This window comes from Cherax quadricarinatus, unplaced genomic scaffold (assembly GCF_038502225.1).
Source record: "Cherax quadricarinatus isolate ZL_2023a unplaced genomic scaffold, ASM3850222v1 Contig15, whole genome shotgun sequence".
Classification (NCBI taxonomy): domain Eukaryota; kingdom Metazoa; phylum Arthropoda; class Malacostraca; order Decapoda; family Parastacidae; genus Cherax; species Cherax quadricarinatus.
The window spans coordinates 125001-143943 of record NW_027195041.1 but is presented as its reverse complement, the minus strand read 5'-3'; the positions used below and the strand labels follow the sequence as shown (position 1 = coordinate 143943).

General features: G+C 44.9%; 1 protein-coding gene across 1 annotated transcript in view; it reads left to right on the top strand.

The window, feature by feature from the left end:
• Positions 1-7860, top strand: part of LOC138851141 (serine-rich adhesin for platelets-like) — a 57734-nt gene extending 49874 nt beyond the window's left edge. Inside the window, exons 6-8 of the mRNA XM_070079780.1 lie at positions 138-330; positions 4222-4331; positions 6129-7860. Coding sequence (XP_069935881.1) covers positions 138-330; positions 4222-4331; positions 6129-6244 — 419 coding nt within the window. The 3' untranslated portion in view covers positions 6245-7860. The remainder of the gene's footprint in view (positions 1-137; positions 331-4221; positions 4332-6128) is intronic.
• The last annotated feature ends 11083 nt before the right edge of the window (positions 7861-18943 follow it).

Sequence of the window (18943 nt, the reverse complement as noted above, 5' to 3'; positions counted from 1 at the left end):
TATACATTACTAAATTAAAAAAAGAAACTTTAGTTTTCCTTTTAGGTCACCCTGCCTCAGTGGGATATGGCCGGTCTGTTGAAAAATGTTTACATACCTCTAATTTGCTTCGAAAGTTATAAAAAGATGCATTTCAGGTGTGGGTAGACGGGGAGGAGGAGGTGCAAGAGGGTCACCCCTTACTCGACGTCGTGGGAAGCGTCTAGGACGTGAAGGAGGTGCAGGACCTCCTGCTGCTCCCACCACCACACCTGCTGCTGCTGCTGTGAACAAGGAAGTAGATCAACTTCTTACTGACGTACGAGAGTATCTCAACAGTAAGCTTAAACGGTGAGAATTACATGTGTTCCTGGCTTCTAATTTACCTCAGTGGTCAACCAGTAGACAATTAAACCATACCCCCGGCCGGGATTGAACCCGCGGTCATAGAGTCTCAAAACTCCAGACCGTCGCGTTAGCCACTAGACCAGCTAGCCACAATAAGATTCATCCAACTAGGTATATTTCTACACCATAGGAAGGTTAGCACAGGCACCTCTGTGACCACAAATGCAAGTTTTTACAGACGAATCTCCAGCTAGCGTGGCCGTGACGAACTCTAGCTCAAGTCCCTTCACTGCCGTCAACATGACTTAAGAAATCGTAATGACACGATTGCAAATAAACCATACCCCCGGCCGGGATTGAACCCGCGGTCATAGAGTCTCAAAACTCCAGCCCGTCGCGTTAGCCACTAGACCAGCTAGCCACAAGAAGATTCATCCAACTAGGTATATTTCTACACCATAGGAAAGTCAGCACAGGCACCTCTGGTCTAGTGGTTAGCGCGACGGGCTGGAGTTTTGAGACTCTATGACCGCGGGTTCAATCCCGGCCGGGGGTATGGTTTATTTGCAATCGTGTCATTACGATTTCTTAAGTCAGTAGACAATTAGTGGACATCCAGTAGACCATTAGGCAACCAGTGGACAACCAGACCAGTAGACAACCAGGAGACCATGAGTGACATTCGTGTAGATCTGAACGTTTCTCAGAAGTGCACAACATTTTAACAAGTTTACGCAACGCAACATAATTTAAAGCACTTACAAGTTAACAGAGAAAGTTAAGAGAAAAGCGTAGTAGACTGTTTACACTGTATTTATCTTACCCTTCTACGACACTTTCTTCCACTGGACCTTAATGTACCAAATGTCCCACAGTGAAGAAATCACATCATACGTAGCAGGTCTGAAAATATACCATCATGTGAATGTCCAATAACAGAGCAACATAGCCGACCCATGTGAACGTCCCAGAGCATATGTGATCCATGTGAACGTCCCAGAACATATGTGATCCATGTGAACTTCCCAGAACATATGTGATCCATGTGAACGTCCCAGAGCATATGTGATCCATGTGAACGTCCCAGAACATGTGATCCATGTGAACGTCCCAGAACATATGTGATCCATGTGAACGTCCCAGAACATATGTGATCCATGTGAACGTCCCAGAACATATGTGATCCATGTGAACTTCCCAGAACATATGTGATCCATGTGAACGTCCCAGAACATATGTGATCCATGTGAACTTCCCAGAACATATGTGATCCATGTGAACGTCCCAGAACATATGTGATCCATGTGAACGTCCCAGAACATATGTGATCCATGTGAACATCCCAGAACATATGTGATCCATGTGAACGTCCCAGAACATATGTGATCCATGTGAACGTCCCAGAACATATGTGATCCATGTGAACTTCCCAGAACATATGTGATCCATGTGAACTTCCCAGAACATAGCGACGTAGATGATACATCATTACAAGACATATTAATACATTAATAAACAACGTTCCCTTACCTCTGGTTCTTGATCAAGGTCAGGCTACTTTCCCCTCAGAGCTGCACTGTGGCACAGCAGTCAGGTGTCCCCTCAGAGCTGCACTGTGGCACAGCAGTCAGTCAGGTGTCCCCTCAAAGCTGCACTGTGACACAGCAGTCAGTCAGGTGTCCCCTCAGAGCTGCACTGTGGCACAGCAGTCAGTCAGGTGTCCCCTCAGAGCTGCACTGTGGCACAGCAGTCAGTCAGGTGTCCCCTCAGAGCTGCACTGTGACACAGCAGTCAGTCAGGTGTCCCCTCAGAGCTGCACTGTGGCACAGCAGTCAGTCAGGTGTCCCCTCAGAGCTGCACTGTGGCACAGCAGTCAGTCAGGTGTCCCCTCAGAGCTGCACTGTGACACAGCAGTCAGTCAGGTGTCCCCTCAGAGCTGCACTGTGGCACAGCAGTCAGTCAGGTGTCCCCTCAGAGCTGCACTGTGGCACAGCAGTCAGGTGTCCCCTCAGAGCTGCACTGTGGCACAGCAGTCAGTCAGGTGTCCCCTCAGAGCTGCACTGTGGCACAGCAGTCAGGTGTCCCCTCAGAGCTGCACTGTGGCACAGCAGTCAGTCAGGTGTCCCCTCAGAGCTGCACTGTGGCACAGCAAACATTCCCTCTACATTTCTTGCGAATTTAACACAATGTTAATATCTTCTTTACTGTGTTAGTTAATAACAGAATTAACTGGACGACACTGTGTTGTTAATCCGCACGACTGAACAACATTGTATACTAGTGGCAAAGCTTAGGAACTTATGTCTACATTCACACTCTAGTAGGCCTAGTCTGACACAGTATTGTGGGGAGACCTAGTCTGACACAGTACTGTGGGGAGGCCTAGTCTGACACAGTACTGTGGGGAGGTCTAGTCTGACACAGTACTGTGGGGAGGTCTAGTCTAACACAGTACTGTGGGGAGGTCTAGTCTAACACAGTACTGTGGGGAGGTCTAGTCTAACACAGTACTGTGGGGAGGTCTAGTCTAACACAGTACTGTGGGGAGGTCTAGTCTGACACAGTACTGTGGGGAGGCCTAGTCTGACACAGTACTGTGGGGAGGTCTAGTCTAACACAGTCTTACCAACAGACCCCTGGCAGTCTTCAAGCTGGCACTGGACAAGCACCTAAAGTCAGTTCCTGATCAGCCGGGCTGTGGCTCGTACGTTGGTTTGCGTGCAGCCAGCAGCAACAGCCTGGTTGATCAGGCGCTGATCCACCAGGAGGCCTGGTCACAGACCGGGCCTCGGGGGCGTTGACCCCCGAAACTCTCTCCAGGTAAACTCCAGGTAAGTACTGTGGGGAGGTCTAGTCTAACACAGTACTGTGGGGAGGCCTAGTCTGACACAGTACTGTGGGGAGGCCTAGTCTGACACAGTACTGTGGGGAGGTCTAGTCTGACACAGTACTGTGGGGAGGCCTAGTCTGACACAGTACTGTGGGGAGGCCTAGTCTGACACAGTACTGTGGGGAGGCCTAGTCTGACACAGTACTGTGGGGAGGCCTAGTCTGACACAGTACTGTGGGGAGGCCTAGTCTGACACAGTACTGTGGGGAGGCCTAGTCTGACACAGTACTGTGGGGAGGCCTAGTCTGACACAGTACTGTGGGGAGGCCTAGTCTGACACAGTACTGTGGGGAGGCCTAGTCTGACACAGTACTGTGGGGAGGCCTAGTCTGACACAGTACTGTGGGGAGGCCTAGTCTGACACAGTACTGTGGGGAGGCCTAGTCTGACACAGTACTGTGGGGAGGTCTAGTCTGACACAGTACTGTGTGGAGGCCTAGTCTGACACAGTACTGTGGGGAGGCCTAGTCTGACACAGTACTGTGGGGAGGCCTAGTCTGACACAGTACTGTGGGGAGGTCTAGTCTGACACAGTACTGTGGGGAGGCCTAGTCTGACACAGTACTGTGGGGAGGCCTAGTCTGACACAGTACTGTGGGGAGGTCTAGTCTGACACAGTACTGTGGGGAGGCCTAGTCTGACACAGTACTGTGGGGAGGCCTAGTCTGACACAGTACTGTGGGGAGGCCTAGTGGGCTTCCAACCCAGCTACGGGACACCATATTTGTAGTCACGTCATTTATTGTGTTGTTCCATAGTTGAACATATATTTAAATTAATTTCGCTTGTCTTGAAGGGGGCAGTTAGTGTACAACAATATTCCAGCCCAGACAAAACAAGCGATTTAAAGAGAATCATCACGTGCTTGGCATCCCTAGTTTTGAAGGTTCTCGTTATCCATCCCATCCTTAGGATAACCCAAGAAAGCCAAAGTGGCTTGCTGGGGTCTTGATATGTCTTTTCCCACATGAGTGGCTTATGTGTTCATTGTTGCTATGTTGCAGGGCAGCTGGCGATGTTGATAGTGGGGACATTATGGTAGAAGGTAGCAACATACAGAAGTGTTTCAGAGAGCGGCCAGATGGACCAGGACGGGCTAGGCTTTACCCTAAAGGTAACCAACCATGACTCCATATTACCTTCAACTCTTGATTCAAGGCACCAGAGCTACCCCTCCCCCCCATGCATCAAGCCTAACCACCTCTTGTATCCCAGGTGCTGTGTTACTCTCACCTCCATAACCTTTACATATGGGTTTAGCGTTTGTTCTCGAATATTAATGGGGGAAGCGCTCAACCCGTAAGGCCACACAACGACTGTAAAATTGCCTTGTACGTAAAAAATGCTGAACTTAGCCTAGTTTGTATATATAAATTGTAACCTAGTTATGACATCTGTTCAACAGAGCCATAACAGATCTGTTTGTTCAAAAGAACCATAACAGATCTGTTTGTTCAAGAGCCATAACAGACCTGTTTGTTCAACAGAGCCATAACAGACCTGTTTGTTCAACAGAGCCAAAACAGACCTGTTCAACAGAGCCATAACAGACCTGTTTGTTCAACAGAGCCATAACAGACCTGTTTGTTCAACAGAGCCATAACAGACCTGTTTGTTCAACAGTCATAATAGACCTGTTTGTTCAACAGAGCCATAATAGACCTGTTTGTTCAACAGAGCCATAACAGACCTGTTTGTTCAAGAGCCATAACAGACCTGTTTGTTCAACAGAGCCATAACAGACCTGTTTGTTCAAGAGCCATAACAGACCTGTTTGTTCAACAGAGCCATAACAGACCTGTTTGTTCAAGAGCCATAACAGACCTGTTTGTTCAACAGAGCCATAACAGACCTGTATGTTCAACAGAGTCATAATAGACCTGTTTGTTCAACAGCCATAATAGACCTGTTTGTTCAACAGAGCCATAACAGACCTGTTCAACAGCCATAACAGATCTGTTTGTTCAACAGAGCCATAACAGACCTGTTTGTTCAAGAGCCATAACAGACCTGTTTATTCAACAGAGCCATAACAGACCTGTTTGTTCAACAGAGTCATAATAGACCTGTTTGTTCAACAGAGCCATAATAGACCTGTTTGTTCAACAGAGCCATAACAAACCTGTTTGTTCAACAGAGCCATAACAGACCTGTTTGTTCAACAGAGTCATAATAGACCTGTTTGTTCAACAGAGCAATAACAGACCTGTTTGTTCAACAGAGCCATAACAGACCTGTTTGTTCAACAGAGTCATAATAGACCTGTTTGTTCAACAGAGCAATAACAGACCTGTTTGTTCATCAGAGCCATAACAGACCTGTTTGTTCATCAGATCCATAACAGACCTGTTTGTTCAACAGAGCCATAACAGACCTGTTTGTTCAACAGAGCCATAACAGGCCTGTATGTTCAACAGTCATAATAGACCTGTTTGTTCAACAGAGCCATAATAGACTTGTTTGTTCAACAGAGCCATAACAGACCTGTTTGTTCAACAGAGCCATAACAGACCTGTTTGTTCAAGAGCCATAACAGACCTGTTTGTTCAACAGTCATAATAGACCTGTTTGTTCAACAGAGCCATAACAGACCTGTTTGTTCAACAGAGCCATAACAGACCTGTTTGTTCAGCAGAGCCATAACAGACCTGTTTGTTCAACAGAGCCATAACAAACCTGTTTGTTCAACAGAGCCATAACAGACCTGTTTGTTCAACAGAGCCATAACAGACCTGTTTGTTCAACAGAGCCATAACAGACCTGTTTGTTCAACAGTCATAATAGACCTGTTTGTTCAACAGAGCCATAACAGACCTGTTTGTTCAACAGTCATAATAGACCTGTTTGTTCAACAGAGCCATAACAGACCTGTTTGTTCAACAGAGCCATAACAGACCTGTTTGTTCAACAGAACGAGGGAGGCAGGACAGACCTGGAAAAACCAAAACTGATCCAACTCTGAAGGAACAGCAGAGAATACAGAACTCCATCAACGCCATCAACGCTCTCCTCAAGCAGTTCTCCTGAACATCAATGCCATCAACGCCCTCAAGCACTCTTCTTGAACATCAATGTCATCAACGCCCTCCTCAAGCAGTCCTCTTGAACATCAATGTCATCAACGCCCTCCTCAAGCAGTCCTCTTGAACATCAACGCCATCAACGCCCTCCTCAAGCAGTTCTCCTGAACATCAATGCCATCAACGCTCTCCTCAAGCAGTTCTCCTGAACATCAGTGCCATCAACGCCCTCCTCAAGCAGTCCTCTTGAACATCAATGCCATCAACGCCCTCCTCAAGCAGTCCTCTTGAACATCAGTGCCATCAACGCCCTCCTCAAGCAGTCCTCTTGAACATCAGTGCCATCAACGCCCTCCTCAAGCAGTCCTCTTGAACATCAATGCCATCAACGCCCTCCTCAAGCAGTCCTCTTGAACATCAATACCATCAACACCCTCCTCAAGCAGTCCTCTTGAACATCAGTGCCATCAACGCCCTCCTCAAGCAGTTCTCCTGAACATCAGTGCCATCAACGCCCTCCTCAAGCAGTTCTCCTGAACATCAGTGCCATCAACGCCCTCCTCAAGCAGTTCTCCTGAACATCAGTGCCATCAACGCCCTCCTCAAGCAGTTCTCCTGAACATCAGTGCCATCAACGCCCTCCTCAAGCAGTCCTCTTGAACATCAGTGCCATCAACGCCCTCCTCAAGCAGTTCTCCTGAACATCAGTGCCATCAACGCCCTCCTCAAGCAGTTCTCCTGAACATCAGTGCCATCAACGCCCTCCTCAAGCAGTTCTCCTGAACATCAGTGCCATCAACGCCCTCCTCAAGCAGTTCTCCTGAACATCAGTGCCATCAACGCCCTCCTCAAGCAGTTCTCCTGAACATCAGTGCCATCAACGCCCTCCTCAAGCAGTTCTCCTGAACATCAGTGCCATCAACGCCCTCCTCAAGCAGTTCTCCTGAACATCAGTGCCATCAACGCCCTCCTCAAGCAGTCCTCTTGAACATCAGTGCCATCAACGCCCTCCTCAAGCAGTTCTCCTGAACATCAATGCCATCAACGCTCTCCTCAAGCAGTCCTCTTGAACATCAATGCCATCAACGCCCTCCTCATATCCGGATTATTATATACATGATGAAGGGCTAAACCCGTCGGGGTCACAGCTTCTGGGGGACCGGGAGTTCATCACTCCTGACAGTAGCTTCAGTTCAAACCTGATTTCCTACCTCTAGGTGCTGCGTGACCCCTACGGATTTAGCGCGCTATGGATTTAGGACCCTCAACGATCATTCAGAAACGATAAACGTCAAAATTTGAATAAAAAGGATTTTCATATCTGTAAATGTTTAAATTTTTAATGGTGGCCCGGTGGCCTGGTGGCCCGGTGGCCCGGTGGTCTGGTGGGTAAAGCTCCCGCTTCACACACGGAGGGCCCGGGTTCGATTCCCGGCGGGTGGAAACATTTCGACACGTTTCCTTACACCTGTTGTCCTGTTCACCTAGCAGCAAATAGGTACCTGGGTGTTAGTGGACTGGTGTGGGTCGCATCCTGGGGGACAAGATTAAGGACCACAATGGAAATAAGTTAGACAGTCCTCGATGACGCACTGACTTTCTTGGGTTATCCTGGGTGGCTAACCCTCCGGGGTTAAAAATCCGAACAAATTCTTATCTTATCTGACTCTGACCCCTGACACCTGCACATCAAATATAAGATAATATAAGATAAGATTTCGTTCGGATTTTTAACCCCGGAGGGTTAGCCACCCAGGATAACCCAAGTCAGTGCGTCATCGAGGACTGTCTAACTTATTTCCATTGTGGTCCTTAATCTTGTCCCCCAGGATGCGACCCACACCAGTCGACTAACACCCAGGTACCTATTTGTTGCTAGGTGAACAGGACAACAGGTGTAAGGAAACGTGTCGAAATGTTTCCACCCGCCGGGAATCGAACCCGGGCCCTCCGTGTGTGAAGCGGGAGCTTTACCCACCAGGCCACGGGGCCACCTAATACCTAAACTAGAAGGTAAACTCTGTGTGTATACCGTAAAGTATACACATTTTTGTATGTATAACAATGTATAGTAGACCACGAATATAGCGGACTTCAGTATAGAAAGAAAATGCACAATACTCTAACTGAACAGTACACAACCTTCATATAAGAAACTTGTAAGGACGTTCCAGTCCAACTTGAACCACTGATAAGTTACATTATAACTTGTAAATGGTCCAACTTGAACCACTGATAAGTTACACTATAACTTGTAAATGGTCCAACTTGAACCACTGAGTTCACTGTTTACTGTCTTTACTGTCAGCGTGCCTCGTTGTGCTCCCGGTTTTCTGGTGTTTTCACGGTCGCTCTTACGTGCTAGAACTTTAATTTGTGTCATCAATCCTATACGATACATCCCTCTAGCGCCTGGAACCAATCTTGGGCGGAAAACATTATATACTGAGTCAAAAAAGGAGAATTAGTGTGCATTACCTAGCAGAGTTTACTGCCAGAGGGGAATCATAGGCCTGTTTCCCGTGTGAAAAAAATAATAATAATTGAACTTTGTGTCAGAGGAAAGAAAGTCTCCCTGAAAGCATTGAGTATACATAGTGTATAGTGTATACTACAGTGGCTCCCTAGTATATTGATGATAAAGGCTAAAGTGTCATTTGAAAACAGGTGAATTTGTAAATGAAGTGATAAGCCTATAGAGGCAGGTGCCAGAAGTCGCCAGAAACTTACCACAGGTCAGCTGTTTTTAATAATCTTCCTGGCTTGCTAGTGTACTCGCATATAATCTAGTGATACCAGTGAATAGCAGAATACAGTGTTGTAGTAGCAACTAACCAGTATTATAATGGTACTTAGTGGAGTGGAGTGACTTTCATTAGTTTCTTTTTCTTGAAATACCAGACGTTACTGTGAATTTCATATAACCTGTAGTTACCAGCGGTCGCAATATACACAACGAGAAGCAATTATTACTACAGAAAAAGCGTCCTTCCTCCAAAATTTGCACCAGTCAACTATAGTGATAATATAGCATTTATTGTGGTGGAGACGGAAAAAACAAAAATAGAAAAGCCAGATACAGCGATTGATAAACAAAGAGGTCGACTGTACGTCATTGTAGGAGCTGCCAGATATCACCGGCTCTTCAACACGCAAGTTATACTTTTGTATCAGTCAAATCACATATTACTCGGGTAGATAATTTCCAGTAGATCCTTCATGTGTTAGCTCAAATCACCGACCAGTATGTTTTAAATAAGTGACCCACTGATCAGAGCAGATCGACTGGTCCGAACCCTTGACTGGTCCGAACCCTTGACTGGTCCGAACCCGGGACTGGTTTCAAACAGTTTCGTTGGACAATAAAGCAGACTGTAAACGGATGGGTTTGTAGGCGCCCTTATAAACACAAACATTAAAAATCAGGAACGTGACGGTAAGCTGTCCAATATACAAAAAGAGTTAGAAACAGAAATACAAATAGCTAGAGCTTCATTTAAGGTTATTAATATAATATTCAAGAGGTTGCTAGTAGAATTGCAGTAAATCAACCATTCACATCATTATGAAGCTGTGTGTAGTCTGTGGTCAGTCAAACAAACGGGCTTCCACATGGATAAATTGTCATTTTTGTGGAAATTGGTGTCACGCTCCTTGTGCAGATATCCCAGAACTAGCTACAAGCAGTATTAAAACAGAGAAGTGTTTTTGGGTATGCCCAAATGAGGAAAATCTGTGGACTAAAATCACAAGGGTATTAAAAGAGGACAACATCAAAGCTGCTTTCATAGAAAACCTGGAAGCTTTCTACAACAGATGGGAACATAAAAAGTCTGGGCTGAATGGTACTGCCCTTGATACTGGCCATGTAGTCACAAACTGTAAGGCTGGAGGTGATGTCCTGGTAGTCAGTAAATGTGGGGCTGATAGTGCTGTCCTGGGAGACAGTAATGGTGAAGCTGGAGGTGCTGTCCTGGGAGACAGAAATGGTGAAGCTGGAGATACTGTCCTGGGAGACAGTAATGGTGAAGCTGGAGATTTTGTCCAGGTAGTCGGGAATTATACGCAGGAAGGAATACATATAAATGACCTCATAGAGGACAGGAGCCATAGTAGGGAAACAAGTGTAGTCAAAGATAAGATAAAACCAATATTGCAAACTAGAAATACCGCAGGAAATAGCAAACAAGAGGACTCCAATAGCAATAGTGAGGATAAATTACCAAAAACAACTGGTGGGAGCTCCATTGTTGGTGCTAGGGAGGATAGGAATAAGACAGGGAAACATGCACCAACAGGGAATACAGTCACAGAAACCCAAGGCAAACGGAAACCAAGCCTGTGCACATACTATGCACTTGGTATCTGCTGGCATGGGAAATCTGGAAAAACAGATGGGACATGCAACTATGACCACCCTAGAAAATGTCATGTCCATATGACAACAGGAAAATGCAAACTCCCTTCCTGTAAGCTTTTTCACCCTGAAATGTGTACCTCTTCAGTACAGGAAAGACTGTGCTATAACTTAAATTGCCAGGCATACCATCTAAAGGGGACAAAAAGATACAAAACATCCAGGCCATGGGAAAACCTGGGTAGCCACAGCCACTCAAGAGGGAGAGGTTTTTTAGTGCCAGGAAGGAAAAAAAACTGGCAGGAAATGGCAGAAATCGTACACCAAATCCAGTCATTCCTGGAGTGGAACCACAGTCGATGGCCTCCACTCCAAACCAACAGATACAGATACTAATGCCGGAAAAAAAATCCCCCCCCAGTACCAACAATACCACCAGTCCGATAACATTCTTCTTTGCAAATATACAGGGTCTAAAGCCAGCAACAAACAACAAAATACCTTTCATCCGTGGACTGCTTGCAGAGGCAAAGGCAATGTTCGCGGCTTTCACTGAGACCCACATAAAGGATCACTTGGACAACGAAATATGGATCCCAGGTTACAACCTATACAGATGTGACAGAGTGAACAGGCAAAAGGGGGGGGTTGGCCTGTACATTGCAGAGTCACTTGTTTGCACAGAACTGCTTAATGCCTCAAATGACGTAGTGGAAGTTTTAGCAGTAAAGGTCGAGAACCAAAACCTAGTCATTGTGGTAGTCTACAAGCCTCCGGATGCAACTTCCCAGCAATTCCAGGAACAGCTGTTAAAAATTGACCACTGTCTGGAAAATCTTCCAGCTCCTGCACCCAACATCTTGCTCCTGGGGGATTTCAACTTAAGGCACCTAAAATGGAGGAATATAGCAAATAATATTGTTGCAGTAATAACACCAGGAGGCAGCTCTGATGAAAACTCACACTCACACGAGCTTTTAAATCTCTGCACAAAATTCAATTTAAACCAGCAAATAATAGAGCCTACTAGACTGGAGAATACACTAGACCTCATATTCACTAACAATGATGATCTGATAAGAAATGTCACCATATCAAAAACAATATACTCAGATCACAACATAATTGAGGTTCAGACATGTATGCGTGGAGCCCCAGACCGACAAAATGAGACTAGTCACGAGGGAGCATTCACCAAATTCAACTTCAATAACAAAAACATAAAGTGGGACCAAGTAAACCAAGTCCTAACCGATATAAGCTGGGAAGATATACTAAGCAACACAGACCCAAACTTATGCCTAGAACAGATTAACTCGGTGGCACTCGATGTATGCACAAGGCTTATTCCTCTAAGAAAAAGGAGGAGTAGATGTAAAATAGAAAGAGACAGGCGCTCCCTTTACAGGCGACGGAAAAGAATAACAGAGCGGCTAAAAGAGGTCAATATATCTGAAATGCGCAGGGAGACACTGGTCAGAGAAATAGCAAGCATCGAACTTAAGCTAAAAGAATCCTTTAGGAGTCAGGAATCGCGGGAAGAACTAAAAGCCATAAATGAAATCGAAAGAAACCCAAAGTATTTCTTCTCCTATGCCAAATCAAAATCGAGAACAACGTCCAGTATTGGGCCCCTACTTAAACAAGATGGGTCCTACACAGATGACAGCAAGGAAATGAGTGAGCTACTCAAGTCCCAATATGACTCAGTTTTTAGCAAGCCGCTAACCAGACTGAGAGTCGAAGATCAAAATGAATTTTTTATGAGAGAGCCACAAAATTTGATTAACACAAGCCTATCCGATGTTATCCTGACGCCAAATGACTTCGAACAGGCGATAAATGACATGCCCATGCACTCTGCCCCAGGGCCAGACTCATGGAACTCTGTGTTCATCAAGAACTGCAAGAAGCCCCTATCACGAGCCTTTTCCATCCTATGGAGAGGGAGCATGGACACGGGGGTCGTCCCACAGTTACTAAAAACAACAGACATAGCCCCACTCCACAAAGGGGGCAGTAAAGCAACAGCAAAGAACTACAGACCAATAGCACTAACATCCCATATCATAAAAATCTTTGAAAGGGTCCTAAGAAGCAAGATCACCACGCATCTAGAAACCCATCAGTTACACAACCCAGGGCAACATGGGTTTAGAACAGGTCGCTCCTGTCTGTCTCAACTATTGGACCACTACGACAAGGTCCTAAATGCACTAGAAGACAAAAAGAATGCAGATGTAATATATACAGACTTTGCAAAAGCCTTCGACAAGTGTGACCATGGCGTAATAGCGCACAAAATGCGTGCTAAAGGAATAACAGGAAAAGTCGGTCGATGGCTCTATAATTTCCTCACTAACAGAACACAGAGAGTAGTCGTCAACAGAGTAAAGTCCGAGGCAGCTACGGTGAAAAGCTCTGTTCCACAAGGCACAGTACTCGCTCCCATCTTGTTCCTCATCCTTATATCCGACATAGACAAGGATGTCAGCCACAGCACCGTGTCTTCCTTTGCAGATGACACCCGAATCTGCATGACAGTGTCTTCCATTGCAGACACTGCAAAGCTCCAGGCAGACATCAACCAAATCTTTCAGTGGGCTGCAGAAAACAATATGAAGTTCAACGATGAGAAATTTCAATTACTCAGATATGGTAAACATGAGGAAATTAAATCGTCATCAGAGTACAAAACAAATTCTGGCCACAAAATAGAGCGAAACACCAACGTCAAAGACCTGGGAGTGATCATGTCGGAGGATCTCACCTTCAAGGACCATAACATTGTATCAATCGCATCTGCTAGAAAAATGACAGGATGGATAATGAGAACCTTCAAAACTAGGGAGGCCAAGCCCATGATGACACTCTTCAGGTCACTTGTTCTATCTAGGCTGGAATATTGCTGCACACTAACAGCACCTTTCAAGGCAGGTGAAATTGCCGACCTAGAAAATGTACAGAGAACTTTCACGGCGCGCATAACGGAGATAAAACACCTCAATTATTGGGAGCGCTTGAGGTTCCTAAACCTGTATTCCCTGGAACGCAGGAGGGAGAGATACATGATTATATACACCTGGAAAATCCTAGAGGGACTAGTACCGAACTTGCACACGAAAATCACTCATTACGAAAGCAAAAGACTTGGCAGACGATGCACCATCCCCCCAATGAAAAGCAGGGGTGTCACTAGCACGTTAAGAGACCATACAATAAGTGTCAGGGGCCCGAGACTGTTCAACTGCCTCCCAGCACACATAAGGGGGATTACCAACAGACCCCTGGCAGTCTTCAAGCTGGCACTGGACAAGCACCTAAAGTCAGTTCCGGATCAGCCGGGCTGTAGCTCGTATGTTGGTTTGCGTGCAGCCAGCAGCAACAGCCTGGTTGATCAGGCTCTGATCCACCAGGAGGCCTGGTCTCAGACCGGGCCGCGGGGGCGTTGACCCCCGGAACTCTCTCCAGGTAAACTCCAGGTAATTATGTAGATTTCATCATATTCTGGTAGTGATAACTGTTTATGTAGGATCATTTAAACTCAGCCTACATACCTTCCCTCTGGTAGTGATAACTGTTTATGTAGGATCATTTAAACTCAGCCTACATACCTTCCCTCTGGTAGTGATAACTGTTTATGTAGGATCATTTAAACTCAGCCTACATACCTTCCCTCTGGTAGTGATAACTGTTTATGTAGGATCATTTAAACTCAGCCTACATACCTTCCCTCTGGTAGTGATAACTGTTTATGTAGGATCATTTAAACTCAGCCTACATACCTTCCCTCTGGTAGTGATAACTGTTTATGTAGGATCATTTAAACTCAGCCTACATACCTTCCCTCTGGTAGTGATAACTGTTTATGTAGGATCATTTAAACTCAGCCTACATACCTTCCCTCATGTCTTGGATCAATAAATGATCCAAATATTTTGTTTAACAAGTGTATATAACTTTGAGACAGATGCTGGTGTAGCGAGTTACGTTACAGTGAGGTGGTGGGGTAGTTGTGTAGTTAACAGGTGTTTTGCTGGTGTCAGTACGATGATAGTAACTATCCAGGGAGGTACTATCCTCCTGTAACATACACGCACACCAAGTAGTAGGATGATAGTAACCATCCAGGGAGGTACTACTCTCCTGTAACACACGCCAAGTAGTAGGATGATAGAAACTATCCAGGGAGGTACTATCCTCCTGTAACATACACGCACACCAAGTAGTAGGATGATAGTAACTATCCAGGGAGGTACTATCCTCCTGTAACACACGCCAAGTAGTAGGATGATAGAAACTATCCAGGGAGGTACTATCCTCCTGTAACATACACGCACACCAAGTAGTAGGATGATAGTAACCATCCAGGGAGGTACTGCCTTCCTGTAACACACGCCAAGTAGTAGGGTGATAGTAACCATCCAGGGAGGTACTATCCTCCTGTCATATGACTATATGTAAACTGAAAACTGTTAAAAGTTTTGCACTCTAGCAAAAACGCTAGAGAGCAAAACACAAGATGACAGGTAACAAACATGACAGGTAACAAACATGACAGGTAACAAACATGACAGGTAACAAACATGACAGGTAACAAACATGACAGGTAACAAACATGACAGGTAACAAACATGACAGGTAACAAACATGACAGGTAACAAACATGACAGGTAACAAACATGACAGGTAACAAACATGACAGGTAACAAACATGACAGGTAACAAACATGACAGGTAACAAACATGACAGGTAACAAACATGACAGGTAACAAACATGACAGGTAACGCTGACAAACGTCAGTGTTATCAGTATAATACATTACCTTACCAATTTAGATGACTTGGTCTGTGACCGGACTATGGGGGGACACTGACCCCCGGAACTATTAGAGGTACCTACTTGCTGTACCTACTTACTGGTAAGTGAATCGGGGCAGCAGGTGTTAGGAGACTTGCCCAGACATCTCAGTATACAGACCCACAAACTGCTGTGATACACATTGCACATATATACATATATATTTATACTACAGAGTATATATGATTTATTGTATAAAGTGCCATAATAGAGGCGTATTAAATATATGTTGATAATGGCGTCTTATTTACCTTATTGTGCTACTAACGTCTATATTAGGTAACCTGGAGTATACCTGGAGAGAGTTCCGGGGGTCAACGCCCCCGAAGCAAGTTATTGTGACGTCATGACCGCGCGCCACCAAGTGTATGTACACTGATATACACGCCCACCAAGTGTATATACACTGATATACACGCCCACCAAGTGTATATACACTGATATACACGCCCACCAAGTGTATATACACTGATATACACGCCCACCGAGTGTATATACACTGATATACACGCCCACCAAGTGTATATACACTGATATACACGCCCACCAAGTGTATATACACTGATATACACGCCCACCAAGTGTATATACACTGATATACACGCCCACCAAGTGTATATACACTGATATACACGCCCACCAAGTGTATATACACTGATATACACGCCCACCGAGTGTATATACACTGATATACACGCCCACCAAATGTATATACACTGATATACACTGTGCTCTTGGGAGATTCTGAAGAGAAGTTGCAGAGATTGGTGGATGAATTTGGTAGGGTGTGCAAAAGAAGAAAATTAAAGGTGAATACAGGAAAGAGTAAGGTTATGAGGATAACAAAAAGATTAGGTGATGAAAGATTGAATATCAGATTGGAGGGAGAGAGTATGGAGGAGGTGAACGTATTCAGATATTTGGGAGTGGACGTGTCAGCGGATGGGTCTATGAAAGATGAGGTGAATCATAGAATTGATGAGGGAAAAAGAGTGAGTGGTGCACTTAGGAGTCTGTGGAGACAAAGAACTTTGTCCTTGGAGGCAAAGAGGGGAATGTATGAGAGTATAGTTTTACCAACGCTCTTATATGGGTGTGAAGCGTGGGTGATGAATGTTGCAGCGAGGAGAAGGCTGGAGGCAGTGGAGATGTCATGTCTGAGGGCAATGTGTGGTGTGAATATAATGCAGAGAATTTGTAGTTTGGAAGTTAGGAGGAGGTGCGGGATTACCAAAACTGTTGTCCAGAGGGCTGAGGAAGGGTTGTTGAGGTGGTTCGGACATGTAGAGAGAATGGAGCGAAACAGAATGACTTCAAGAGTGTATCAGTCTGTAGTGGAAGGAAGGCGGGGTAGGGGTCGGCCTAGGAAGGGTTGGAGGGAGAGGGTAAAGGAGGTTTTGTGTGCGAGGGGCTTGGACTTCCAGCAGGCATGCGTGAGCGTGTTTGATAGGAGTGAATGGAGACAAATGGTTTTTAATACTTGACGTGCTGTTGGAGTGTGAGCAAAGTAACATTTATGAAGGGATTCAGGGAAACCGGCAGGCCGGACTTGAGTCCTGGAGATGGGAAGTACAGTGCCTGCACTCTGAAGGAGGGGTGTTAATGTTGCAGTTTAAAAACTGTAGTGTAAAGCACCCTTCTGGCAAGACAGTGATGGAGTGAATGATGGTGAAAGTTTTTCTTTTTCGGGCCACCCTGCCTTGGTGGGAATCGGCCGGTGTGATAATAAAAAAAAAAAAAATACACGCCCACCAAATGGAATTTCCAAATAGGAAATTCAAGGGCCCAAATGGAAATTCAAGGGCCCAAAAGAAAATTCAAGGACCCAAATAAAAATTCAAGGGCCCAACTGGGAATTCAAGGGCCCAACTGGAAATTCAAGGGCCCAACTGGAAATTCAAGGGCCCAACTGGAAATTCAAGGGCCCAACTAGAAATTAAAGGGCCCAAAAGAAAATTCAAGGGCCAAAATGGAAATTCAAGGGCCCCAATGGAAATTCAAGGACACAAATGGAAATTCAAGGGCCCAGATGGAAATTCAAGGACCCAAATGGAAATTCAAGGACCCAAATGGAAATTCAAGGACCCAAATGGAAATTCAAGGGCCCAAATAGAGATTCAATTGCCCAAATGAAAATTCAATTGCCCAAATGGAAATTCAAGGGCCCAAATGGAAATTCAAAGACCCAAATGAAAATTCAAGGACCCAAATGGAAATTCAAGGGCCCAAATGGAAATTCAAGGGTCCAAATGGAAATTCAAGGACCCAAATGGAAATTCAAGGACACAAATGGAAATTCAAGGGCCCAAATGGAAATTCAAAGACCCAAATGGAAATTCAAGGGCCCAAATAAAAATTCAAGGGCAAAAATGGAAATTCAAGGGCCCAAATGAAAATTCAAGGGCCCAAATAGAAATTCAAGGACCCAAATAGAAATTCAAGGACCCAAATAGAAATTCAAGGACCCAAATAAAAATTAAAGGGCCCAAATGGAAATTCAAGGGCCCAAATAGAAATTCAAGGACCCAAATAGAAATTCAAGGACCCAAATAGAAATTCAAGGACCCAAATAGAAATTCAAGAACCCAAATAAAAATTCAAGGGCCCAAATGAAAATTCAAGGGCCCAAATGGAAATTCAAGGGCCCAAATGGAAATTCAAGGGCCCAAATGAAAATTCAAGGGCCCAAATGGAAATTCAAGGACCCAAATTGAAATTCAAGGACCCAAATAAAAATTCAAGGGCCAAAATTAAAATTCAAGGGCCCAAATGGAAATTCAAGGGCCCAAATGGAAATTCAAGGACCCAAATGGAAATTCAAGGGCCCAAATGGAAATTCAAGGACCCAAATAGAAATTCAAGGTCCCAAATGGAAGTTCAAGGACCCAAATAGAAATTCAAGGACGCCAATGGAAGCTACAGAAGCAAATGGAAACTTCAGGAAATAACTCGGGAAATACGTAAATTACCCACCAACTCAAAACAATCAAAGTGGCTTATTTCCACTGGGGTCCTTGACTTGCAAGATACCATAGTGATGCTGTGTCAGCATCACCATGGTATCTTGCAACACAAAACACTTGGTATACTCTTGCCTGCAGCATTAATGACGATTTTGTGGTCATTTTCCTGCCCAGAGTCGCCGGTCGACACCATCACTGGACACGTCCTCATGACGCACTTATTAAGCTTCAAGAAAACCTGTTGTTGTTGACTCGGCAAGTTGTAACTTTATTTATTTATTTATTTAGTAATTTTAGCATACATACAGAGGTACAAAAAAATACAGGTAAGAGCAGCATGCCAAAGCCACTTATATGCATAGCATTATGGGCTGGCTTAAAATTAACTTAAGATTAACTAAGTAATGATGAAATAAGTGATAAAACATTATTGTAAACAGATAACTATAAAGCACAAATGAGTACTACAAAGACAGGTCATATGGTTGCATGCTTTGCTGTACATTCAGTCGAATGGAGTAATC